Raw genomic sequence first — 27976 nt, forward strand, 5'->3', positions numbered from 1 at the left:
AATCATTGTACGTTGGATTAATATTGCCTTCATAGTATTACTGCCTCAGAAATACCATAGACAGTGCTGTTATCTACTGCACATCCATATAAATTTTCAAGAAATTGAGAGAAGTTTTAAAAACACATGAAAAACAATGCATTTTTTATTCATGCAATTACAGCAAAGTTTTGTGACTAGTTCTACTTCATAAATCTAAGTAAGGCACATTTGATATTCTCACTTCTAAAGGAGACAACAGTTGACGGCCATCTACCACCTCTCCTTGTGCTGGATGTGCCTTTTGTCACTTGACTGCGCTCAGACTGCAGGGCTTGACCTTGTCAGCATGAAATTTTCCACCAGAGCAAAACAAAATGGCACTTACTATATCCTAGCTGTCTACTATTACTTATGCAATGGATTTTGAAAAGTAGTAATTTACTTTAGAAACTGGTTGACTAAAGCAGTTTAAGCACATTTAATGCATGAAATGAATAGCATATGGAGTCACTAAAAACATCTGCTAGGCATTTCAGCTTCTACCTACAGCTTTGAGAGGGTTAGAGTGCAGCACTGAGAATAGAACAGAAAACCAAAGGCGATTCTTCTCTTGTTTGCTCAGAAAACAGCTGAGAGGTTGACATGTCTATTTTCAAGATTATTCATTCGCATTTCTCAATGAAATGCTACATATGATTTAGTTTTCTGTAATTTCCACACATGTCCTAGGAACAAATACACCATGACAACGCACGGAAGGAGACTTCTGAAGGAGATGGGCGTTCATCTCTCTCTCCTGCTGCTTGGCAGGCTAGCTGGGCATCAGTCAGCAGGTGCTGAGCAATTGCTAGTTATATATATCCATATGTAGTCATTGTAATTATTATCCTTTCCCTTTTCTCCATCTTAGTAAATAGTTTTATTTCAACTCACAAATTCTACTCAGTATTTTTTTCCTTTTGATTTTCTCCTCCCATCCCACTGGGAAGGAGAGAAGTGAGTAAATGACTGTGGCGGTTAGCCACCTGCTACATTAAACCACAACAGCTACAATACATCTGAGCAGAAAAAAAAAAAATCTGCAAAATCAAGTTCCATTTGTATACGATTTATGAATAGGAATAGAAAGACAAAATCAGTGAGATGACATATGCAACTACATTACTGTTTATGCATTAACTAAATGGCTTAGGAAAGAGAGGAGGGAAATTGCACCAAGCTAATTTAATTCTAGGGCTGATTGTCTCATGTAGTACATGGAAATGCTTATTATATTTTGCCGCTTTTTCAAATATTTTAAAATGATATAAGGTAAGGCCTCATTTTGATAAGATGCCTGTTAAGTGCATACTCTTCCTTTTTTTTTTAGACCTACTGCTAGACTTGAAAGACTATTTATCCATACATTTGATATAATCTTAGGCACAAACAACTTCCTCTGCTTTTTAGGCACAGATGATATAATGAAGATAAGATTACTACCAGCCTCTCATTACTCAGTTCAACCCTGACACAAGTATTATTTGATATTATCCATTGAAATCACCTAAAATATAGGATCTTTACAACATGGTTCAAAATCCTACTTGCACTGGTATAACCACCCTTTCCACAGTACAATGTACAGTAGTTATCCCCTCTTTGCCACATAAGTTTTCATGTCCATTAATTTTCTTTGCAAAATTTCAAATTACTTCTATCTGATAAGATAGTATTGGTATGATGTAATACTTCTTATGAGATAGCATGATTTGAAATATTTATGGGTCTATTTTACTTTAAAAAGCTGAGGTCTACTGGTGTTTGACAATCTCTGTAATATTTTGCCAAAACAGACACACCTAAGTAATGCAGCAGATGGAATAGGCTAAAAGTGCCAATTCCCAAATTACTAACTTCGCGAGGCCACATTTCCTACATAATTTAGACCCTTCTGTTGGAGATTTCAGAATATATTTCTAGACAGATGACACGTTAACAGAATTGTTTCATGGTTCAGTGTCTTCTCAGCATGATTTATCTCTACCTGTAGGCACTGGAGGTCCCTTTTCAGAAGATTTATGATTTAGAACCAAGAATTCATTTTGATGAGGGATAATGTGTGTATCATTGCAAAACAACATTAACATTTGCTGTAAGATGATGTTTGGTTTCTCATCAGCAGTTTTAAGAATAAGACTTATGCATGCGGTGTCACAAATGCTTCTACAACAGTGCATATGATATAATAAAATATTATATATAAATATGAACTATTATATATTTCATACAATAGAATGAATGAGAAATGTTCCTAAAATTCTAAATTTCTAAAATTTACGTTAGTCAATAAGTACCCCTTTTTCTTTCAAATTCACCTTATGCAAACAAAATTTAGGTCTTAAAGACTAGTGTCTAATTAAATTTCTTACTTAAAATTTAACTGATGTCTTTTCTTCATTCCATTTCTGCTATCAGATATTTATTTCAGACATTATACCCTCTGTAGGAACAAGAAAAGGAAAATCCTCAAGCATCCAGCCAACAGCTCAGGCCATAACATCAAAGATATGAAGCTAAAACTTCTGATCTGAAAATACTGCTTTGCTTTTTTTGTGTGAGTGCTCATCATTCAGTGTCTCCTACAATGAAGTAATGGTCAGATTTTCAGGGAAGCGGAGCATGTGGGGAAACCTGTGTTTCATGCCTGAATTGAGATACCGAGTGTTAACCTGCCCTATGAAGTGCAAGTCTACTTTTTCTTTTTGAATAAATTAAATCTCTAATATTTTCTTAAGGTGGACACAATGAAAAGAAACTTTTTATTGCTCTGTTCAAATAGATTATAGATTTCCAGTAGTTGCAAGACAGAGTTCTAGACATGAGAAACAGTCTATGCGTGTTTCTCATCTGGGACAAGAATCAATGCTGTCAGGTCATCAGTGCACTTCTGTTACCCTCTTCAAACTGCACACACAATTAGTAGTTTCAGCTTAATATACACTAAAAAATGAAGGACATGCAGCCTTTCTCCCAACAATGCTCTATGAAATATCCGCAGGCATGCTCCTTTGCAGACCTCATCGTTCCATGGTCCTTGTCCATCCATAGCTCAAGTTACTGAACTGAGACATGAACCGGTGTTAGCTGGATATGATAAGTTAAACAAATATCTTAAGTCTTAGAATAAAGATTTAATTCCTGAACAGGGTTCCCTGAGGATTGAAATTTTAGCTATGCTTTGTTGAGTATTTCCATTTCTAAAGCAGTGTCACTGTGACCTTTGCTTCTATGGGTCTAACAGCTACAGAAAAGAGAACTGTAATTTGTTACTTAGTGGAAGAACATTTAGGCTTTGTAACTAGTACCACCTGAATTTAATACATTATTTGCTTCTCATTTAGAGAGTGCAAAAAGTGTAATGGTTGACTGCTGTTATCTTCCAGTTTCCTTGTTCAAAGTAGGTTAAAAAAAAAAAAGCCTAATTCTGTATTATCTGCTAACATGAACTGAGAAGGTGTCTCCAAAGATCTTGGGGGTATACAAATTCTGAGACAGTACAAATACATTAATTTACTGGTTGGTTTAAGCCCTATAAAGTCAAAGACTTGCAGACTTCAGTGTAATTCATTAAAATAAAGATCTAGCTCTATAACACCAGAAGCTGACACTCAATGCCAAGGCTAGTGGCACAACTACTGGCTGTCTCCAGAAAAAAAGCAAACAACTAGAATTGACAGAAACTTAAATACTATGGTTCCCTATTTGGGTATGGGACAATTCTCTGGAAACATGCATACAGATTTCTGTATCTAGCCTATTAAAAGTTGTAAACAATTACAAATTTTTCTGCTGATGCAAAGAAATCATCAGCATAAAAATTGGACAAGTTTAGCATGCAGAAGTTAATAGAAACATATGGATCTACTGTAATCAAGAATGTAAAGGAACAAAGAAGCAGTTTCAGATAACTCTGCCTGAGTAACGCCCAAGTATCATTTACTGTGAATGGCAATGTCACCTCTTCTCCAAAGTCAAATTAGTCTAATCATTTAAAAAACAAAGTGGGAGAATACATACAGAAATCAGATACATGCAGTAGGTCAATAGCATGTGACATTTATTGCTCATTATTCTCAGTAGATTTTTATGATTCCAGATAAATTGGAACTTGATTGTAGGGTACCACAGTCACAGCATAACTGTGCAACATGCTGTGTTGTCATTTTGTTTTAGTGTATTTAGTATATTAGTACATTGAACAATAGCTGAAACCTGATTTGCTGATTTCACATCAAACCGCAAGAAACCACAGCTGAAAGAGGAGCAGTTATGAGCTAATTAAATTGTATGTCTCTGTCAGAAACTAGAATATGAGCATATATATAAGGCTGGAGTTCTATGAGGTCATATCACTTCCTAACCCAGATATTGAAATTACAACCATAATCCCAGAATTCAAACTGTGCACCTTACCATTCAGCACCACTGAACTCCAACATCAACACAGCTGGAATGGCAAATTACAGTTGTGACATAACTTCAGAAACTGATAGGCTCCTGCTAGTGGCCATACTCCAAGCGAAAGTAAAGCCAAGCTGAACCAGTTCTCCATTCTCACTGTATCCAAGAGGAGCAGTAAGCTCCAAACTTCACTTGAAAGCAGTGTTATCACCACTCATGAATGTCTGGTAATCAGATGAGCCAGCCCTTCCCCCATGTCAGTAGATATGCAAACTTACAATTTGATTTAAACCTTTGCTGGAGCAGAGCTTATTGTAAGGCAAGTTCTGACAGGCACCTCCTGGAGCATGAGGAGGCAGGGACTACTGATTACTACTCAGATGAAATCTGCTCAGGTTGTACAAACATTCTGCAACTCACCCCACCATAATCTAAGCTATTTGATTGCAGGGATCAGCAGAGCAATTTTAAGACACAAGATATCCTAGGCACAGAACAAATGGCTCTGAAGGTTCAACAATTGCTTGTCCCGCTTAAGAAACTTACTGAGTCCAGGGTCTAACTGCAGTGTCACTGAGTCAAAAACTAGAGCTGAGCATTTTGGATCACAGAATCATTAAGGTTGGAAAAGACCTCTAAGATTCCCATGTCCAACCATCATCCCACCTTCATCATTCCTGCTGACCACGTCCCTCAGTGCCACATCTCCATGGTTCTGGAGCACCTCCAGGGACAGTGACCCCACCACCTTCCTGGGCAGCCTGTGCCACTGCATTATCACTCTTTCTGAGAAGAATTTTTTCCTAATATCCAATCTGAGTGTCCCTGGCACAACTTAAAGTTGTCATCTCCTGTCCTTAACTGGGGGACTTCATGCAGGTAACAGCTGGAGTGAACCCTGTGTCAGAGGCAGAGAGGTTGGTATCTAGATGTTTGCTTGTTAGAAGCCAAAGAAAAATGTAGATTGGGTCTTTAGGAATTTGAAGCTCTCTTTAGCTCCTCTTGGCACAGCAGTCATCAGCAGGATTGGGTTCTCCAGCTCTGGCCACTGCAGAGGTTTGGTTGTTGATAGTGGTTTATCAGTAGGGGTCCTGCATGGAGCCAGCAGTTGGACAGAGTAATCCCTACAGGTCCTACCCAACTCGGGATATTCTATGATTTTCTGTCTTATGCAGCACTAGCAGAAGTCAGAGCAGATCAGCCTTACCAACAGTGAGTTCTGTGCTATGTACAAATTCTTACGGATGTCATTTAACAATGGAATGAGAGTCTCCTTTCTGCAGTGAAAGGCATCAAAGTTATATTTTAGGTTAATGCTGCAGGATTCCCTTTCTTTTTCCTTTGAGCATCCTTTAAGGCTCACTAGTGTGTGTTTGTAGCTTTTTTCCTCAGCTGCTTCTTTGGCACTCAGCACCCTGAATGAGTTTGCAGAGGCTCTTTTGAGATTCCCCAGTTCTTCAGGGCCACCCTCATTTGTGCTACTTAAACCTTGATCCAGAAATCCAGGAGGGAAGGCATGAAGGAGCTCAGTGAGGCTGTTCACACTCACTTTTGATCTGTTGGATCAAAATTATGATGCAGGAAAGGTTTTGTGCAAGAAGTTGAGTGGCAAGGACTTATAGTTGGCAAAATAAACAAACAAGAAAAAAACAGCATGGTTTCTTCTCTTTTGTTTGGATCTCACAATGACACTTACTCACGTGAGGAGACGAAATTGGGATCAGATGACCCCTTCCTATTTTAAGGCTGCCAAGGTTTATCAAAGAACTAGAGAGTAGCACACAAAAATAAAAGGACGGAATTCTTCAAATAAAATAGAGCTAAACTGTGGACTTCCTTGCTATTGTATGTTATAGCAGATAGAAATTTGTATTGAATAGGTTCAGAGATGAGAAACCTACTCTGGGTTGATGAAATCATCAATAGGGTAACATTTGCATGTACAACTTCAGACACAGACATTGTGAAAGCAGAAAATGAAAAGATGCCAGGTCCCCAAGCTTAGATGATTTTGGGTTGAACAATTTTGATAGCTGCAATGTAATAGATTACTTCTAAACTATCAAATCACAGTGAGAGAGGAATGTATCTTTTGGATGTATTTACTCAAACAACTACCAGGAGGGAAGCTCTATTCCCCACACTCTAGGACCTTATGCCATGTGGCATTTACTGCAGTCTTATCTCAACTAATATGAATATACAGTTAACAGTCGTAAAGTACAGCAGTAGCTCATAAAACACAGAGCACAGTCACAAAAGTCATTATCAAACACTATTCTACAATTCTATTTAGTAAATTCACCCATTATTTATTTCATCAAAATAGACATTTTTATCTTGGTTTTGCTAAGTCATACAGAGATGCAACAGCAAATATGGAAAGGGAAAAACTATGCACGGAAATCAAAGCCTCCACATGACTTACTCTTTGTATCATCCTATTGCCTGCTATTAGTGTATACTGTTGATGTCACTTCTGTCCTCTCAAACTGTTTTGAGCACTGATAAAATTTATAGATATTGCTTCAGTATGCTGAAGCCTCTCTTGCTTCCCTAATTGCCAGGATCTGTTTTACGCTTGTGCAAAGGCAACAAGATGAACTGCTGCTTCAGTATGAATAATTTTGCAAAGAGTGGTGGCAGTTCACGTCTGGGCTGGGGAGAAGGAGATAACTATATGATGCAGAACCTAGCTCAACTGCATCTGCATATAAATAGACTTAATCAGAAATGGAAATTGCAATCAGAAGAAATTGTAAAAGCCTATGATAAGTGAGCAGATAAGAAAAGGTCAAACTCTTGTATAGCTGAATGTTTTAAATTGTTATCAGCCAGTGGCGATTCCTTTTTTATGAACCAAATGTTGAAAAGACAAATATACACCATTCTGTAATCAATGCCGTACAAGTTCTGGATATATTTCTCCTATTATTACAACTGTTTTGCTGTTAAACCCTATTTTACACTGTCAGTCTCAACAGATTCAAGAAGCATCAATGAAATGAAAACAAAATGAAACCAAAAATAGTCAGCATGAAGTAATACAGTTAATTCCACAGTTAAGTAGAAGTAATTTCTATTTCCTTTTCATTTCCAAATGCAAAGCTCTGGATTGACATATCTTAACATCCTCAAGTAAATGAAAAACTAAATGACAACTATTGTTTACCGAAACTGTATCATAACTCTGTCAAAATTGTCTATTTTTCTTCCACAGTAAAAGTGGCCTAGGACTACAGGAATAACATCGGAAAATGTTATTTAACAGTTTCAAGTGTTGGCTTCTTCCTTTTTTGAAACAAAGGGTTTTTGTCAATAGTAGCTAAGAAAAAATACATTTAAATGGAGGTATCCAGATATTACATGATTTTACATTCAAGATGAGAATAAAATAAATATGTAACAGTGTATCATTTCAAGGAGAATTTTCTTTCTTTTTTTTTTTTTTTTTTTTTTTTTTAAAGAAGCCAGGCTAAAAAGAAAAGACAACAGTACACCTTTTTGAAGTGTTTTGCTATAATAAATTCTTAGGATTTAAATAAAAAATGTTTACATAATACTTCTTTCACATTTGACTAATGCTTCAGAACAAACTAGCGAGTGAAGAGAGCCATCTAGTGTCATACCTTGGAATTTTAAAAAGAGTTTTCACAGGATGCATGTCAAATAAAGGAGGGTCTCCATCTCCGAGTTCAATAGCTGTTATTCCCAAAGACCATACGTCACATCGAGCATCATATGAGTAGTCATATTGCTGTTCACAAGCAATGACCTATCAGAAAACAAAACAAAACAATGCATTAACATTATGCACAATTCAGGCGATCCTAGTGTGACACAAAAGTATTTTTTTGAGTCATGCCTAAAATCCCGATTAGCTTTCAAATTCATATCCTTGGGTATATAACTCATAACTCAGTCGGTAAATATCCCACAAAATTTATCAGTAAATGACAACTTCTCTTTATTGTTGTTTTTCAAAATATTATTATTTTTAAAAAAATCTGTTGTGGTTTTTTTTTGTTTGTTTGTTTTTTAAATTAAGCTCCATGGAATGCTTCATATATTTATACAAAGAACATTGCTTTATTAAGTTCTGTTCTTGAACACACTTCCTACAACAACCATCACGAAGGAAGGCACAGAATCCATTTGATGTTATTCTTATCAACTTCTATGACTACTCATGAGGAAAGACAGATTTGCACAGTTACTTTTTAGATAAGAATGTAAGATAAGAATATATAGATAAAAATATTCCCATATTTATTTCTGCCTTTTTAAATAAATATATATTTTTTAATTTTAGTTAATCTCTACTAAGTTCAAGTAATAATAATTAAAAAAAAAACAAAACCTTAGCATGCCATGTACCCTAAGTTGAAGTTAAGAGAAATCTTACTTTGGACATCAGCAGAGTTTTGAATCATAAATCCGACATACACTTCCAGTTACCTCATTGTTTGCATTCTAATCAAAAGCTAACTATTAGACACAAGCTGGAAACGTGACATTCATTAGACATGTGATTCAGAGTACTGTTTAAATTTAGATTTATCTTTGCAACAGTGAAAATGTCAGTTCACTGGCTTTTTATTCTGGCTCAAGTTTGTATTCTTAAATCTCAACAATTACACCAACTGCAGATCCCTGCATACTCCATTATCTACTTCTGTGCTTTTTCTCCAAGTTCTAATTGTTGTTACTAATTTGTACTTAACCAGAAACTTCTGATAGCATTTCCCAGGGTTGCTGTTCCTGTAGGAGATTATTTATGTATTTCTTACTTCCAAGTAATACTATCAGTTTTACTTACAAGCTTCATGTTAAGGCTTCAGTTTAGGGCACTGCTTTGCAGAAGTGCCAACCTGCAAGTCAGTATCCTGGGTTGCCGCTGGCAGGCAGCCTGATGTAAGGAAACCTTTCCTGTAGAAGATCCTGATTTCAGTTCAACCTCTCAAATACATCTTTTTTCTCCAGAATCTCACCTCACAGACACGAACCTTGTTCTATTCAACAGGCGCATATGATCTAACTCTAACTCTGGAATTCATAACCCCATCATGTACTTTATCAGAAAATAGAGGTGTTATACATATGATCTAGAATACTGCAGAAAGGTATGTGATTTAAGAAGGCAGTCACTAGTTAATTCCTTTTTTTTTTTTTTTTTCCTCCCAACAGAACATCTGGAATGAAAACTCTAACATATTTCCTGGTTCTTTAAAGAATTCATTATAACCTGCTCTCATTCTAGAGATTCCTCATCTCTTGAAAAAGATGCAGTAGACAGATTCTATGCAACTCATACACCTTTAAATCATCACTCTTATTTCAGAAGCCTACAGGATAATTACATTTAATTATACCGAATCTTAAAGAGAAGGAAAGAATTGAAGTTTCTTGTAAAGGCATGTAAGTCAGTATGAAGAATCATCACCAGATGATTTGTTCTAAGGCCATTCTTGGCATCAGCTGGTATTTGCCCCAGTGCAGTTTTCCTCAGAAGTTGTTTTTCCTTATTATGTTTGGATTTTTTAGATAGTTTCCAAAATATCTGTGTACTCATGCACGTTCTTTTTCAATTAAAAACAAACAAACATGCAAGTCATCTTCCAAGGCCATGACTCAGAGGAAGCTGGAAGTGGCTTATCTGTAGTAGACTAATACAACACGCTGTGGTCTTCTTCCTTCTTTATATAAGAAAAATATTTATCTGCTTGGTTGAAAGGCTGCTTAAAGCCCACCTCCTAACAGTGACTATTCCAAAAGTTGCCAGGTTCTCACCGTTGTGCTGAGTCTTTTGCAAATATTTGGCTATTCGTTCTCCAACTTTATGAAGCAGAGCAATATATTTTCACTTTCAAGGGAAGAAGCATCTGCTCAAGGTCACCCTGCATCAGCAGCAAAAGCAAAAGAACAGCTGAGCTTTCCCGCGTTTAAGACACCATCACTTGTTACTCTATGTAAGTACATCTAAATAGCTTCTAACTACAGACCAATGGCAAAACTTGCTGGTGAAGGAATGGTATACCAGCACTATTGGTTAAAAACAAACAAAAAAAAAACAAACTTTGAGCTTCTCTCAGCTTTACAATGCGTTACCTACCAAGCAAAGAGAGAGGAATGAACAAAGCATCTCTAGATGCACTATATTCCACCACTAACAGCTACAAATTTGGGAAATACAGCATATGGAACTACAATACTTGCACTCTTACCCATGGGAATTAAATGCTGTCAGTTTGTCCTCCATTCCTACATCAGAGCCTGAAGTGATTCTTTTAGAAAAATATTCCCCTTAATCTGCATTCTTTTCGTTTCCAAAAATTCAACAACAGACCTTATTACCAAGTATATTTTAGTAGTGAGATCAGCTTTAGAGAAAATGCACAAAATGAGCTGCTTTTCTGACACTGTGTATGTGGCATGTACATGACTGTAGTGACCGCTTTGGTTCAGAACAAGCTTTAAATTTCAGTGGAACTTATTAGAATCTTACCATCTTATGCACCACTAATACAAGCACCTGTAAGTAGCACTAATTTTAATTTTCAAAGCAAGAATCTGACTACAGCTTTTTCCTTGATGATCAGTATTTATAGACAATTACCTTTATAATTTGGCTAGCAGACAACTCTGCCTCAAAATTTAAAGATATAACTCTCTCAGCCGTAGTTTACAAGCTAAGTCCTTGGGAGTGCCCCAGTTCTGTCTTCCACTGAAAACCACAGGAACTCCCTGCAGAGCAAAAATCTCTGAAAGCTAGCTAAAAAAAATTCCCACTGATTCATCTTTTATTATGTTCCTGTCCCTACAGAGAAGTCAGAGATACTTATTTTTGGGAATATCTCCTCTTTTCAGTCAGAATTATGGAGCTAAAACAGTCTCCCAGCTTTACTGATTCCTGCTCTGCACAGTGGGACCTGAAGGCAGAGAGACCAGAAGAAATTATCTGAAACTGAAGAACCTGATACTTCTTTCTCAACCTTATGTAATGTCATCATCACATCTGCGCCTGTTTTGTATCCAGTAAAATCCCCCTATCCTGGTAAAAGTCAAAGAGAAAAGGCAGATTGCATCCCCTGATGTTTTGGGAAGATGTAGTTAATCTTGAGATTTGGCAGTGAATGTCACAGGAACAAGCGTCAAGTACTTCAGTTCAGCATAGGCTGTTTACGCACATGCAGTAGCCCAGGTTGCTAAGGAGACAGACGTTTTGTACCTTCTGTACTAGTAATTTCATCACAGTTTCCCACCCAGTTATACTGCATTAGGGTGAAAAACACCTTATCGTCACACAGAAGAACAGGCAACATGACGGTATTCGTCAACGCTATTTGTGTAGAGGGTCACAGTGGGACAGGGTGAGGTGGGGGCAATTCACTGGTCTGGCAAAAACAGCACATAAATTGGTCACACTAACTGAAGGGCATTTAGAGAAGCCAGGGATTAGGCATTCTGTGCAATTTATAACTTTTACAGAAACATAACATTTCACAAAAGAACACAAGATGATTCACTCCCTGACAAAAAGATTTTGCACTCAAGGACATAATTCTACTCACTTTGAAATCAATGCAAAGATTTCTCTGAACTCCAGCAAGCATGTAAGTAGATTGCAGGTGGATATAAAAAAAGGAAAACATAATACAGAGCACTATTATTTGTACACTGGATGTACTGCTTATAATCAGAAAGTAAGATCTACGTATGTTTAGCAAAAGGAAAATACATCAAACCTCTCAAAGCTTACCTGGAATTATTAGAAGTGAACTTACTTCCATTTTGTCTCCATACAGACAACACATGCTTGAAGCAGCTGCAAGCATGCACACACAGTATAACTGACTGATAGTAACAGTACAGATCTGCTACCTGGAGACAATCACTACACAATTAGCACTGGTGACGACCCACCAGCAGAAAGGAGTCTGTAGTTGGAATATTGAAGCTCCTGAAGAAAGGCAGTGCTGTACTCAGCTGCCGTAGCTAACTAAGCAGCTTATGAGGTGTTTGAGCACAATGCTGAAAGCAGAGCACAGCATATGAAAAATAAATGTGGAACAAAATTCTTACCCTTGATGCAAGGAGAACAAAACTGCTAACTATGCAAATGGAAATAAATCAACTGAATTTCTGTGCTCCATCTGACACTATTTAATCCAATTTAATTCATATAGGTGGTAAATTTAAAATTAAATATTGATAGAAATCTTATGCATCAAGATAAAGAAATCAACACAAAAAAACACTGAGGATACTGAATAATCCAGAGCAAAGTTAATGCATATATATTTAGGGTATATATAACATTTATTGTACACGTGCACATTCACACAAATAAAATAAGCAAATTCATGTCTGAAATTGGTTATGTATTCCCCCACCTTTTTATTTTAATTTCTGTTCCTTATTTGTGATTATCATTCAAATATTTCTGCGATGCATCAGAAAATGATTATATTGTTAAAAATGTTCCCAAAATAAGAATTAATATTTTTAATCATTTGCATTACTAATCATTTCAATTAACATTGATTCACTGAAATTAATTTTATATCAAGCAGCCATTCGTAATTTAACAGCTAGGGATTAAAAAACAAAGTGTTTTTATTTTTACCTCATCCCAGTGAAATATACCTGAGACCATTAGACTGCCCTAACAGAAGACTACATTCGCAGGGAAAAGGAGTACCTCTTATTAGTCCTACAGACGCAGCATAGAAAAAAGACAAGCTTTTGAGCATGTTTTGCTTTATATCATGGATTCATCATGCCTTCAACACTATTTATGAGTAGTGTCATTGACATGTTTCATTACCAACCCACAGAACCTGGCAGTAAGGATACACAACCTGCACAGATTTGGAAATGGTGTTGCACAAAGCAACAGAAAACAGAGGCAACTACAGGCCTATAGTAAACACACTTAGTGCACAAATCTCTGTGCAAGAAGCACAAAATTTGCACTTTTTTTTTTTTTAAACTACACAGAAGTTTCACAAGTCTTCCACATCTGCTTTTTGGTTGGAACAAATGCATACCTCCAGCCACTCCGCATTCCTTCACAAGATCATGGCTATGCTATCAAAGGTAACTGCCCAGGTACTGATCTTCCCTCTGGCTGCTCCCTGTTTCAAGCCCCTTCTGCCATTCCAGCCCCTGAGGAAGTCTGTAGGTCTCCCAGAGACAAAGGAGACAGTGATGCATTCTGCCAGATCTCTCTCTGAAGGGAGAGTTCACCGGTGCTGTTCTGCTGCATTGTCCTCCTCTCATATGCCATTATCTTTAAAGAAACCTCTTTATAGTTCAAATTGTAGCTTTCTGAATTCTTCTATTGCTTTCCTTACAGGCTTTAAGCAGTTTCAGCCTAACTCCTTGCTACCACAGCTCATTATATAAGTAGCCTGAAAATTAAGAAAGTGGGAAAAATAACCAAAGCAGAAACTGGCATTTATTTCTTTATTCACTTTCTTAAAATGTGTTCTCCAAAAGATAACTTTGTTTATATCATGCCAGTCAGCTCTCAGAAGGTGACATCTCAGAATCAGTCATTTCAGTTACATGTGGCCTTTCAGAGACCTAATTCTATCCTGCTTTCCCAATCACCTGCTATAACAGCTCCCTCCATTCTTTCATCCAGTCTTGCCCCAGCTATTTAGAGCAACGGTTCCCACTTTTTATTTCCTCATCTGCTTTCACACATTTACAGTGTAGCAGTTTCTGTCATGGCCATAGTATTTACCAAATGTGCTACAGGACCACACTCAAAGCCTGTTCTGCATTTCAAAGAGATAGATTATATTCCCTAAATATAACTGTCTAACGCATTGTGGTGTCTCATTATTTTAACCCCCTGAAAGCAGTGATGTTATTTCACATTATGTCAAGTAGGCATTTCCTTTACACTATACGCTTATGCACTAACATAAACACAGTAAGGTTAAACTACAGGCATTGTCCAAATCACAATGTAACAAAAATCATGCATCCAATTATTCATGCTTTTTTTTTTTTTTTTTTTTTTTTTTTTTTTTTTTACCCACACTGAAAAAAATACATGGGATTTTCAAATATTTCACAATTAATTCTGAGGCCAGATAAACGTAAAATTCTGCTGAAGAAGAAGAAATGTTCCCTACACCTATGAGGTTTCTTCCACAGGAAGATTTTAAATATAATTTAATATTGATTTTTGAGTGGACATCTTTTTATGTTTTCCATCTTATTTCATTTATTACAATTCACAAGTTTTAAAAAAAATCTGCAGTTACAGCTAGTTCAGTAGATCATAAGTTGTAAGAGAATAGTTATTACACCTTTCGGAATATGAGGAAATACTTCCAAGATTTTCCTTATTAAAGAAAGAGAAGATTCACAGTTCATGAAGGATTTTTTCTTTTAAATCACAAAAATTACATGATGTACAACTATTTTTAAATGGCTTTCTAGCAGAAAAGTGCAGATATATACTATTGAAAACTTTCCGATTTATACTGAGCTGTGGATTCCTACAGTTCATTATAAATCAGCATGTACAAAATCTCCATGCTCTCCTACTGTTTTGCATCATATTTCAAAATGCAGTTCTTCAAAGGATCTACTATGTTATAATTTCACTCCTTTCAAATCACAATCATATATGCAGTTGTCATTTTCTAGCAGTTATCAACAAAAATATAGCACTGTATTCCTTGTGGCTTAAATTGCCTTCAGCATCTTTTCAATTCTTTCCGTGTTCAATTATCTTTTTCTATTTTTGTTCCCCAACACACAGATTCTAACTGAGCTTATTTTAAGAGTCAGGGTTAGTTGCAAGAATCTAGCTGACTAGATCATGATAACTTCATTGAACAAAACGTGAACTGGTAAATAAAACTCAGAGTGCAGGCAGAGGTTCACGCTTTTGTGATATTTCAATTACTTGGGAAAAAGAAAGCTTGCCATTTAGTTCTGGCTAGGTTTTGCCAGCTGTGCAATAGAGGCTGAAAACAAGACACATTAAGGTTAGGGGGTGAGAAAGTAAAGGCAGTTCTGTTCTAAGATTCCTAATCTGTTTCCTCTTGCATTCAACACAATTCATCTCAGCATAAAAGAAACAGTCTTCAGGTATTTGGCAATAGGAAGCTTTAAACAACCTAAACAACCACAGTACTTAAGCAGTTCCACCTTATTTATCTTTTTTGGTTTGACAGTTTTCTGTGTTCCAGCATTTGTATGGCTGTTTTTCTAACTGCAAGATAATCCTAATTAGGTTAAACAGCAATGACTGATTTTCAGGGAGTCTACTTCAAAGCTTCTCTACCCTTGCCAAGTTCTTCAGATGCTTCCACACTGCCTGGCTTGATTCTGCATTTTCATTTTCAGCAACTTTTTGGTTCATCCTGTGTTCTGCTCAAAAACTAATGCTCAAGGACGAATCTTTTTGATCTGTACTGTTACTCAAACTTCACAATCATTAGGAAAAGAACAAGAAAAAAAACAATGTCCCAGTCGTCTCAAAACTGTAAAGCTACTGATTTCTGTGCTGACCAGCAAAAATAGTGAGCTGAACCAGATACCTTAGGACACCCTCAAGCCACAGATATTTTTTCAGTGATCTTTCGCTATTTTAAGTACCGTTTTTATATAATCCCTGTATTACTCATCTTACAGTGTGATGCTTTTCCTCATTATACAGACTGTTCCTTATCCAGGCTTAACTGCTGGTTCTTGTTTCCAGTGTATTTGTGTCCTGCCCATATCCTGTTATTCACTTGTATCTGAATACTTTCCTGCATTTTGCCAAGGAAAATATTGTCAGTTTTACTTCACGTGGTTCATTTCTCCAAAACACACCTGTAGTCCATTCCTTTAAGGAAGGCTTCTTCATCTTCCATCCCTATTCCCCCTTCTGATTACATCCATCTTTCTCACCTATACCTGAAATGGGGCTCCATGATAGCTTTATACAATCTGGGGCTTTTATGTTTCACGTGAAGATAGTAAGAATCCAATCAAAAAAAAAAAAAAAAATCCTTTCTATTTCTCTGAATAATAATATTCCCTTCCTGTTCTTTAAGGAATATTTGGATTTGACACAGAATTTATCGTGTACCAAAAATTTTGGCAGCAAGGTTTTTGAGACTGTTGGGTGCTTTTCTAGTTTTACTAATCTCAGCACAGTTTCATGTAGAAATCACTGTTTCTAAAAAGCTGCTACTCAGGCAGTCTTTTTCAGTTTATTTCAGTCCTCAGCATTCATATTTCACATAAAAATTTGGCTGCATATTTTAAAAATACCAGAAAGATTTCCCAAGATGTAGAGTAAATTGCATCTCACCCGTCAAGGGAAATAGGTCATTCATACAGACACAAAGAAAGCAACTGTAGCGACTCAAGCATGTGTTACACAACAGCAAGTTTTAAAGCTATTTCAACAACAGCAGGATGGATACATAAGCATCTTGCAGCTGTTTTGCAGACTGGTACATCATGAAGCTTCATCAGTGTTTTTCACATAGGCATATCTGAGATAAGTGACTATGTTTATGATACTGGGTTAGTTATTTTGACAAATCTCTTCCAAAAAGGAAGTATGTTAAGCTAGACTTGATCCTTTTTCAATGATGCACATAATGCACACTGGTTACATCTATGTTGTTGTATTTTTTGAACAAATGTGTCTCAGTCTCTGTTTATTTCTTCGGGTTTTTACCTTGAGAATGAGTATTTTCAGGCAGGATGGTTTATAAATTTGGTATGATTTCTGACATTGATTGCAATTACTCAAGCAAAACAGCACTGTAAAAAACACCTCTAAAAATCCGAGTTCAAGAAAATATTTCATAATATTCCTGTCACTCTGTAAAGAATGCTTTACAAAGGCTTCAGAACATCTGCAATGAAGGTGATTCCATAAATAATGCTTGCACAGTGGTTTCTAAGGTATCTTGTGTCTCTTTTGTGACGTAACTTGTTGTTATGGAGATGGTAAAATACCAACCATATTTTTGTGAGAGCGTGGAAGATCAATTTTGGATCTGTTACAGCAGCTTCTTTTCCCTGCTCAGCTGTAATCAGCCATCCTTAGGAAACCACAGGATGTATAAGTAGTATATTTTAAAATAGACAGATGTTTGCACAACACTTAAAATTGTTTTGTACATGGAAACAAATTTACACACTTGTAACAGATGCAAATTCCACCCAAAATTCCTCCAAATTCAAATATATCTAAAGGTATTTGCATCTCCAATGCAAATGAGTTATTTCGGTTTAAGAGCTTACAAAGAAACAACTCACTCCCTCTTCACTCCATTTCTGACTTCATAATCTTATAAAAATGCATTATTTCTTACAGCAAGAAGGGCAAAAATTAATATTTTAAAACCTTAAAACCTTCAGTTAAACATCCAATTGACCTTAAATTTACAGAGAATACATTATCTGGAACCATTGCAGATTGTTCTTCTGTATTTTTAACCTATGCCAGCCCATGAGTCCAAGTGTGCACATCCCCAGCCAATGAAAGAATTCTGTGAACTTCAGATTTTGCCACTCAGAAACAGAGTTCTTGAACCATCTCCCATAGTTAAACAGCTATAACTATTGTTGCCTGTTCGGTTTTTTGTTTGTTTTAGACATAAACCTTGGGAAAGCAAATGAGTTTTATGTTTTCATTATTATTATCTATCATTAGTTGCATTTTAAATCTTTAAGTATTTGCTCACATTTTATTATATGTTACAGCTTGTATTACAGCTGGAAAGAATGATGAAAATGGGGATGGTGAAAATGGGAAAAGAAACAAACAAGGAAAGAATGCTCACCTACATCCAAAGATCTAGATTCACAGGAAAGACTCCACAGAGAGGGATCTCCAGAAAGAGATCCTTCCCCAGTGGCAGTCAGCCCTTAAATTGGGTCTAGCAGGGAGGGAGCGAGGCTTCACCCCTTCCAGTAACACAGCTGAATTGCTTTTACCTGTGCTCCCAAGGTTGACTCAGTTCTTTCCTCAGGTGACCAACCAGTGGCTCAGACCATGACCCAACACTAGCTGAGTCCCATACTAGTTCCCATACATTAGAATATGCATCAACTGCTCTTTTCACTCTGACATCTCCTTCCCTTTATTGACATATATACCTACTTCCATAGTATTTTAAAAAGTGAGTAGTAGCATGGATTACAATAGACAGACTATAAATGAACCCTTTTGTTCTTTCCTGTAAACACTTCAGTATTTACCTTCATACTGTATCTGATCTCATGTTATCAACATGTTTGAGATTATTTTGGGCTATGCAATGCTATAGCTTATTAGTGCTTCCAAAACACCTTTTTACAATTTTTTTGGCCCAACTACTTGACAAGACAGCCTGTAATTAAGGTTACGGGACACACAGCTGAGTCAAGGTTTTCACAGTCTTAAATCAAGATAGTAATGTGGGAACTCCTCCTTCTTCCACCCTGTATTGAAGTGCTCAGACAAGTGCACACACACAAAAAAACACTTCTTTGCAGCACAGTCTACAGAACATTCTGACTGTCTGACATAACATCCTAACAGAGAAGGAGAAGTAAATTTTTGAAAGTACATTAAGATCCTCAAAAGACAGACAAGCCTATTTCAATAGAGTGGACATGAAGTCCTTGTTAAATTTACCTATGCTATAAATATTGGTGCTGTTTGGGCCAGTAATAGATCAGGATGAGCATTATGAGTTGTGTCTCTTGCTAGCACACAGAAATAGGGCATTAACTATCATTTTTTTAAAGGACCTTACCTACATTTAGTGAATCCATCTTCATAATAGAGCAAATGGATCAACAAAACAGATCAACTACCCAACTGCAGAAAAACTGCATACATTTCCTCAGACCAGAAATCTGTGTAGAACGTAGCAGAAATCACAAACATGCACAGAATCGTATTCACACTGTGTAAGAACATGCAGGGCCAGATTAACTTCAAAAACTTTAGTCCAAGAGAGGATTGGTCCCCATACATGTGAAATCTCAGGAGACTGCAGAATTGCAGATTTCAGTTTCCCCAGCCCAAGCTCTCAGCTGTAGATTCCTATCTACCTATATCTATAGCATATACTCAGCTATTTTATGAAGGGTTCCTTAAGTGTCCCATACTGGTACTTTTCACCTAAAAAGCATTTCTATAGAATTACATAGTGCTTAAATGTGTCTGATTGGGAAGTCATAAAATCTTCAAGACAACTGCATATTCAGTGGATATTAAGATGTTATAATCACAAAAAAAGAACAAGAGAGTTAAGCAAAGTAGACTAAGATAACAAGAGAGAACAAATGGAAGGCTTACTCATATGCTAGGCTCACCTACAAAAAAACACCATTAGAGACGATCTCCAGATAGGATCCTTCCCCTCTCGTAGCCAGATCTTAAATAGGTCTAGGAGGAGCCAAGCTCCACCCCTTCCGGCAGCACAGGTGAATTGCCTTCACCTGTGCTCCTCTGGCTGACTCATGGCTCACCTCAGGTGATCAATCAGAGGTTCAGGCCGTGACTCAGCAGTTCCCATACAACAACCCTTAATTACTTGGAGATCATCTGTATTTTTATGGAAACATTACAGAGATAAAAATAGTAAATATTAATACTGATCAAAGAATCCAGCTTGTATATTTTAGTAGTAGTACATTCACTGACAGAGGCCATAGATGTGGAGAAAAGTAGAAATATGGTCCTTAGATGAAAAGATATTTCTTGATTAAAGTGCCAACAGATCACGCATTACAGTGAAGGGAGACATTATAGGATTCAAAAAATATTTGCCTACCTCAGGAGCCATCCAAAAGGGTGTTCCCACTGAGGTGTTTCTACGTAGCCGTGTGCTGGTGAGCTGGGCTGAAACACCTGCAACAAAACAGAAACAAATTTGGCTTCAAATTCATTAAATCAAGTCAATCAGTTTATTTGAAGTATGTAAGAAACAAACCTCTAAGACTGAGATCACAGCTACAGGCTAAAGTGCAGTGTTATTACTGAATTATTTGATTAATTTCATTTTTCCACAGCTCATCCTAGACAGACCACAGCTTGCTGTTTTCTTTCTAGATTGCTACGAGATTTTTTTATGAATTATCTCAGTCTGAAGCATTTTCATTCAAATTAAAAAATTTAATCAGCTCTTAATATCATAGATACCTCCTTCTGCTGTTTTTCATGAGTATATTCTGGAACATTTCAAATTCCCATCTGAATTTAAAACCTATTTTCCAAAAATGCTGTCCAAGCTTAGCTGAAATTTATTCCCTGAATGCTGCTGGCAGGAACCTTGCAGAAGTTCCTTCTCAACAAAACATTTATGCACTTATTTAAAACAAATCTTTTCCTTTGAAAAACATGGAAGCTTAAGTTCACATTGTAGCTTACACTTAGGAATTAAGCAAGTGCTTAAAACAAAGCCTGTGCTTCATTGGTTTTCTGACTGAGGCTAGGCTAGTGAAGCACAGCAGAAAAAAGGAAGGAAAGAATTAGAACAAAATGAAACAATATTAACAAATCAAAATGAAGTTTCAAATAATTTTCTGTGCTCTTGTCAACTGTGCTCCTGTAGAACTCAGGAGCATTCAAATAAGCTGAATAAATGCAATATTGACAAAAATATTTCATGCTATCATTGTTGGGAAAAAGAAAACAAAAGAAAACATGATCTACTCCCACAGTACCACCCACAAAGAAAAACAGCTAGAAACACACTACAGCATAATAGATTTGTGCCCGATTTCAGTGAGTAAGAAATTCAGACTCAGAATCAGTCATTTGTCAATTAAGCAATTAGATTGCTGTACCAAAGATTCAATTCTGTATTCATTTTTTCATTTCAGTGTGATCGCAAATCTTGATTTGGTGGGTAACACTGCAAAACAGCCAATGACTGGAGTCTATAAGCCTCTGTGCATTTAACTGTTTTCTCTTAAGCTGGCCTAACTTGTAGCTACCATCTATGGACATTCCAAAACAGCATGGAACATCAAAAAGCTGAGACAGGGAGAAAGGGGGAAAGAGGGAAGATGGTAAAAAAGAGTGAAAGAACATGAGTGATGAGTTCAAGCATGTCATGCTGTTGATTGAATTTGAAAGAAAAAAGAACAAGTTGAAAAGTCACGCAATAAAAGCAAACAAATAACTCTGTGCAATCCTCTCAGTGTGCTAATATCCATACATACTGCCTTGAGTATGAATTCACTTTCTCTTCCCCCTATATAATGGATAGAACTTGCTAACTAGGTAATCTCTGAGTATTTCCTTTTATCTCCATTGATTTGAATTCTAGACACTCATTTAGTATGCACAATTCAATACTTAATCTAGGATTATTATTTCCTTTCCTATTTTCTTCACTCCTTATCACACAACAAATCTGCTTAACATTCCTTCAAAATGGGAGAGGATTATTAGTTCCAGGGATTAGCCTAAAAATATCAAATGCATCCACTGTTTTTGTGCTCTTAATCTGAGATCTTTCAGTTTTCAGGCACTCCATCTGACTAAAGTAGAGCTGTAACGTTCTCAGCTGCAGCTCAAACTCAGCTCTTCTACAAGGTAGTACAAAATGTTTCAGACTGGATACAAGGAAAATGAGGAACGCAGAATGGCCATTTCTACAAAGCTTGATGCAAGTGCCAACAAAGAGAAACCCTAGCAGAAGCAAGAACAGGCTCCAGTTTGATGTCCTTCAGCTGTCTGAATAGCAAAACTCTAAAATAGCAAAGCTCTTCCTGAACTCTGCATTTTTCACTAAACATCTTTCACCTCCTGCAACAAATGGGACAATTCTACGGACAACAGTTGCAGCTGCAACTCAGTCCTAATTTGATCCTAAGTCCTTTCTATGACTAAAGCAGTGGGCTAGTGAGAGAAAGAGCAATTCAATGAAACCTTAGTGCATAATACTTTGTCAGATAGAAAGCACATTTCGATATTTCCTAGTGGTTAAGTACTAGGAAACACGTGAGCGTTTGCTCATATCTTTTTCTGAGGTACATCTGTTATAATTTGCTACGATTATTGGTGAATCTTAAATGTTAAGAAATAAAAAAGCCCCAACAACATGGAAAGAGATGAGATGCCAGAAATCTTGGGATTCTCAGTTTTCCTGAACATGCCACTTAGATTTGTATACCACAGATATGCCTTTGGACTCAGGAGCTCCAAGCTGATCTTCAGCAGCAGCTAATGCCATTGACATGTATGATAAGAGTTGTCAGAGGAAGAAGCCAATATTTCCCAGAAGGGCGCAGTTGCAAACAATGACCACACTCACAGAGAAATTACTTGTCTCCCTCATACTAGCTCAGGGACTTGCTGCAAATTTTGCTTCAGGCCATGTTTCTCCCAGCACTACTTTAATTATTACCTCCACTGTTCAACATAATGAATTTCTGTCCCTAGAAGGTACTGAGAAGTTTTTTACTTTCTTGGTTCCAACTTATTTTATAATCTCCAACGCAATCATTTCTAACGTCAAATTTGTAATGCTGATGATGTCATGGTATTACATTTATTTTCCAGTATATGAATTTCATTTTTTTAATCATTACTATTTGCAGGATTTTTGGCATATCATTGTATGCTACTCTCAGTTTGTGAACATTTTTCTTTATCTTCATGCACTACTAGACATACATCTGTTATCCAAGCAATACTATTCTCAATGGTGATTACCTTATGCATTTTATGATTAACTAATGAATCACATATTACTAATAATTCGTTTCCATTGTATACATATCTGTCAGACTACATACAGCTCTGTGTTATTTTTCTGAGTGGATATGTATAAGAAGAAAAATGCTGAACTGAATTGAATTTTATTGACAAGGCCCTTTCTCTTTTCCTCTCCCTACCCATCTATTTCTTACAATATTTCCAGACTGGCCATGTTTGTATACAACAGCAATAATAACATATTAAATGGATATTGGGTTTTGGACACATGGGACCATTTTACCTTCTGCTCAGAGGGAGCAAAATGCTAGAGGCTAGCAAATGTCATTTCAAAGAGAAGGATGTTTTCTTTTCATATGCAAAAGACACAGAATTTAAATTTAAATTAGGACAATTACTGTGAAACTGACATTTTTTGCAAAATGCAAAAAAAAGATTTGTAAATGCCACTTTCAAAAATACTTTGAACAATAAATTATTATGATTGCTCTTTTAAGTTAAAAATGTATTACTGATTTTTTGGATACCATTTTCATTCTTGGTGTATCAAGTTACTTCCCCATTTTTCCTCCCTAAAATAATCTTGATAATTGTCCCGAAAATCTCTCACTATAGCATTCTGCCTTCCCAGTGGAAAGTAAACGGATGCCTTTGGCTAGACTGTGTGTATTAGAAAAACAAATGGGAAGTGGTCATTACCAAAGTCAACGAGCTTGACTCCACCTTCTGTTGTCAGAAGAATGTTGTTCCCTTTGACATCTCGATGAATGATCCGGTTATTGTGTAAATGCTGAAGGCCCTATATGCCAGCAGTAACAAAAATAAGTTTACTCCCTTATTTAAAAACAATTACCACCCTACTATTAGGGAATGTAATGAAGACAATCTGCACATAGTCTATAGAAACATCTGTCCACCAGATTACATGCTTGATACAACTCCTGCTGCAGTAATAGCCCAGAAAATATTGTCAACATTATCATTCTTTATAAATGGAAAATATATGCATGAGATGAACAAACTGCACCCTCTGCTGTCATTACAAGCCCAGTGAACAACCTTACCAAGAGAGCACCGTATAAGATGTATGAGATCATAGCTTCATCCAATTGTTGGCCACAATTCAGCAAACCTTTGACAAGTTCTGTGACAGACCCTCCATTGCACAGCTGTGAAGTGGGAAGACACAAAGGGGGGAAAAAGCAAGACATGCCCTCAGTTACTCAACACGCTTTTTTAGGCTGTGAATAACTACTGCATAAAACTGTATGACAACACAAGTTCAGGGAACAACCAGATTTTTACTTTTCTATTATCCATAAATTTATCCATGTAAGGAAAATGTGATTTTTTTAAACGTCAAAAGTCTTTAAAGTCTGGAAAATGTGCACCAAAAGCAACTGACAAGAGCATACTTAGTCTGTAAGGTCTATATAGACCTAGCTCTTCCAAATTCTACATTCAATTTTGTTATATAGAGTATTTCACAATTTTACCATATAAAATTTTGTTATATGCAATACCACACATAACCTGTCTGATGTGCTACATTTGAAAAAAAAAAAAAAAAAAACACATGGAAATCCAAGCTCAAATTCAAATTCAATACAAAGCCAGTAGGCATACAGTAAAAAGCAACAGCAAAACAAAGATGCTAAATCTTTGCTTTATCAATAGTTAATGGAATTTAATATGAAATGTCAAAGAACATTCATTCAAGCTACCTAATTCTACCATAAACAGAAGTTAAACGCATTGTTGAGATTCTATGACTTAAAGGGGAAGTAAAGATTTTCCATTCTGATTCAAGTCATCATTCAAGAATAGGGAATAAAAATTCTCAAATGAACTGTAATTAAAAAACAAATGCTAACCTTCTCAGCCTACTTATAACACAGCAAAATGAATGTCATTATACTGAACATCAGCCTGTGTAAAGCTCTGCATTTATTAAGCCTGGAAATTGTTTAGAAATCCTCACTCATCTTGCAAAAAATCTTTTGCAATCAGTTAGCTGGCAACAAGACTACCATGTGTCATTTTACATTTTTCACTGCAAGAATACCAATTGCCACTGAAGAATAGTAGGCATTTCTGTTGCTACTTTCTAGAACAACAAACTTTTAGTTTTATATTACATTTTCTCTGTTCATTTCGCAACAGGCAACATGTTTCTTAATTTTTTACCACGTTACTTCTACATTATGTTTTACATTTCCCTTGAGTGCTTGACCTCTCAAAAAATTTGAACGTTATTTTCTCCAACAAGAAAAATCAAGCCATTTTTAAGCAAAACATTTTTACCAACAAGATACAGTGGTTTTTGAGGCAAAATGTGGCAACTTGAATAGAAATAAAATGTAAGGACTTTCCCTTTTTAACAAATTTTTGTGAGATTTTCAACAGTACATGACATATCATCTATCACCAGTCTTTTGATAAATGGCCCCTATCAGAAAATCATGAAAGCTGGTGACTCTCCTAGCAATAGAAAACAGAGACCCACCACATTCACTAGTTAAGATGTAATATTATCAAGATGTTTTTTACCTCAAGTACTAGCCAGAGCTGTCCTCCCACATATTGATCTGCTTTGTAGAACATCCCATAAAATCTAACAACATTAGGATGATTGGGAAGAAACTGCAAAATATTATATTCTGCTTCAATTTCTTCATCTACATCCTAAATACAAACATACAGAACATATAAACACAGTAAGCCTGTGTAAAACAAGAATAAACGCCTATGGATAAAAAAAAGCTATTTTTAAGCAGTTTGTACTTTTAAATGGTTTTTTAAACCAATGTTTTTTTTTTAAATGGTTTTCTTCCAGTGCTGCTGAAAGTATTCTTCACTATTTTTTCTTTTCCTGTTTGTGGTCCGAACAGGACAACAGATGGGGTCAAATAATTTCACTAAACCTCCAAGTGGAATGTTGTAAAAATAAAAACATTAAGACAGACTATACTAGAAACTATTGAAAAGAGAAATATCAACATTCATTAAATAAGCAAATGTTACTAAGCATTTGTTAATATAACAGTTCTGTGACAATTAAAAAAAATTTGAATATCAGCTCATAAGCCAAAATTCAGAAAAATATCTAAGCAGTAAATTTCCTTGCTTCTGCAGAGACTGTAACTACTAAAAATATTAAACATTCACGTAGAGGGTTGTTCTGGCTTGTTTGTTTTTATCTATCTTGAGGCTATTGTCTGATTTACTACTTTTCCCAGAATTGCACAAGAGAAAAAGCAAGACAGGCTTCAGAAGTTGTAGATGATAGAAATGCAACCTTTCATAGTAAATATACTCGCTCAACTGTTACAATCAAACTCCAGCTTGATCCAACCTGTACAGTGGTCAGCTAACTCTTCCACTGAGAGCAAGGGCCTTGGCTCTCAAGGGAGGTCAGGGACTTAAATCCCACTAAAACTGGAGCTAGCAGAGAACCACTTCCAAGAATTTTGCCTGGACTTTAATTATTGCCTTTTCTTTAATTATTGCTTATCAGTGTTAGACACTTACAGAAGACAATTGTAAAATATAATGAAGTTCACAGTATTTCTGTAATGGAAAAAGCAATCCTTTTAGGGAACGTAGAATAAGAACATTTAAGATTAACAGTATCTTTTGTCTACCTTCCTAAAACAGACCCCTAAGAGGAATGCCTTTGTGCTTTCCTATCACATGCATGCTCAAAGCACAGGTGTCTGAATTTGTACCGGACAACTTATATACATATAAAAATGAAACTTAGTAAATGCTATTTTCAAACAGCATGCAAGATGATGAAATTTTCAGCAGCACCTTTCAGGTTTCCTTCCGCCAATGCACTGTGCAAAAAACATTTCCTCAGGATGCATTCAATATCTTATGTTTAACTTACATTTTAAATCTGTTTAAAAATTCTTTTAAATTAGCAATGAAGTTTAATACTTTCACTTACACTAATAGGATCGAGAATCTTTACTGCTGCCAGACTCCCATCTTTCTTATTGGCAACCTTATAGACTTTACCATAAGTGCCTTTTCCAATAGTCTCTATAATTTCCCAGGTGTCTGTGGGATCAGCTAATGATTCTAGTCCGATCATACTGGAATTGTATTGAAATAATCCATACAATGGCTTCCTGAAAAAAAAACAGACAGACATACAATGGGAAGCCTTAAGCAACTGAACTAAAGCAGCCGTGTTATGATAAAGAAATCAGAAGTTGAGAAGAAACGCAGATGGAATGACAAATGAAAATCATGCAGAGAGATAAGATCAGTAGATAAAGGAAAGCAAAGAAAACACGTTAGACCATTTCTCTTTACTTACTTTGCTGCGTGTATTAACTCTCAGCTTTATACATTGCTGCATATGCTAAATAATTTTGAACCCATTTCTGAACTTTTGACAATATCTGATCTCTCTTTTTATTGCATGCACTTTTAATGGACATTTTATACAACCGGTTTAACACAGTTCATGAAATGAGACCTTATTTCCTGTGTGTTAAAAAGCTATGTCATTCATGTAATGTATTTTATCTAACTCCCTGGATAATGGCCAGGCAAACACTCAGTAGGTAAAACACTTCATCATATCTGATACATCTTCAATAGGGCTATATATAACCAGTTCAGTAGTTTAGACCGGCCTGGCAGGTATCATAAAATACAAAACAATTTGATAGTAGACAACGAGAGCTGTCAACTACAATGTCACGAGAGTAACAATTATCACTGAAGATGTTTCTCAGCAATTCCACTTGTCTCTGTCTCTGTTTCAGTCAGCATGGCTGTCAGTATGCAGACCACCTCAGCTACTTTTGCGCTTAACTGGCAAATTATGTTCTGAGATCCATG

At 36.2% G+C, this 27976-nt stretch overlaps 1 protein-coding gene across 1 annotated transcript in view; it reads right to left on the reverse strand.

Annotated features, from left to right (window-relative positions):
- The window catches only part of MYO3B (myosin IIIB), a 164418-nt gene extending 137200 nt beyond the window's left edge, over positions 1-27218 (reverse strand). The window contains exons 1-6 of the mRNA XM_042822356.1: positions 27072-27218; positions 25670-25804; positions 24184-24288; positions 23819-23918; positions 20226-20302; positions 8055-8200 (exon numbers count right to left, since the gene is read on the reverse strand). Of these exons, the coding sequence (XP_042678290.1) occupies positions 8055-8200; positions 20226-20302; positions 23819-23918; positions 24184-24288; positions 25670-25804; positions 27072-27218 (710 nt within the window). The remainder of the gene's footprint in view (positions 1-8054; positions 8201-20225; positions 20303-23818; positions 23919-24183; positions 24289-25669; positions 25805-27071) is intronic.
- Between the last annotated feature and the right edge of the window lie 758 nt (positions 27219-27976).

This window comes from Centrocercus urophasianus, unplaced genomic scaffold (assembly GCF_019232065.1).
Source record: "Centrocercus urophasianus isolate 14NV4802_14NV808 unplaced genomic scaffold, USGS_Curo_1.0 seq_20, whole genome shotgun sequence".
In the NCBI taxonomy this organism is placed as follows: domain Eukaryota; kingdom Metazoa; phylum Chordata; class Aves; order Galliformes; family Phasianidae; genus Centrocercus; species Centrocercus urophasianus.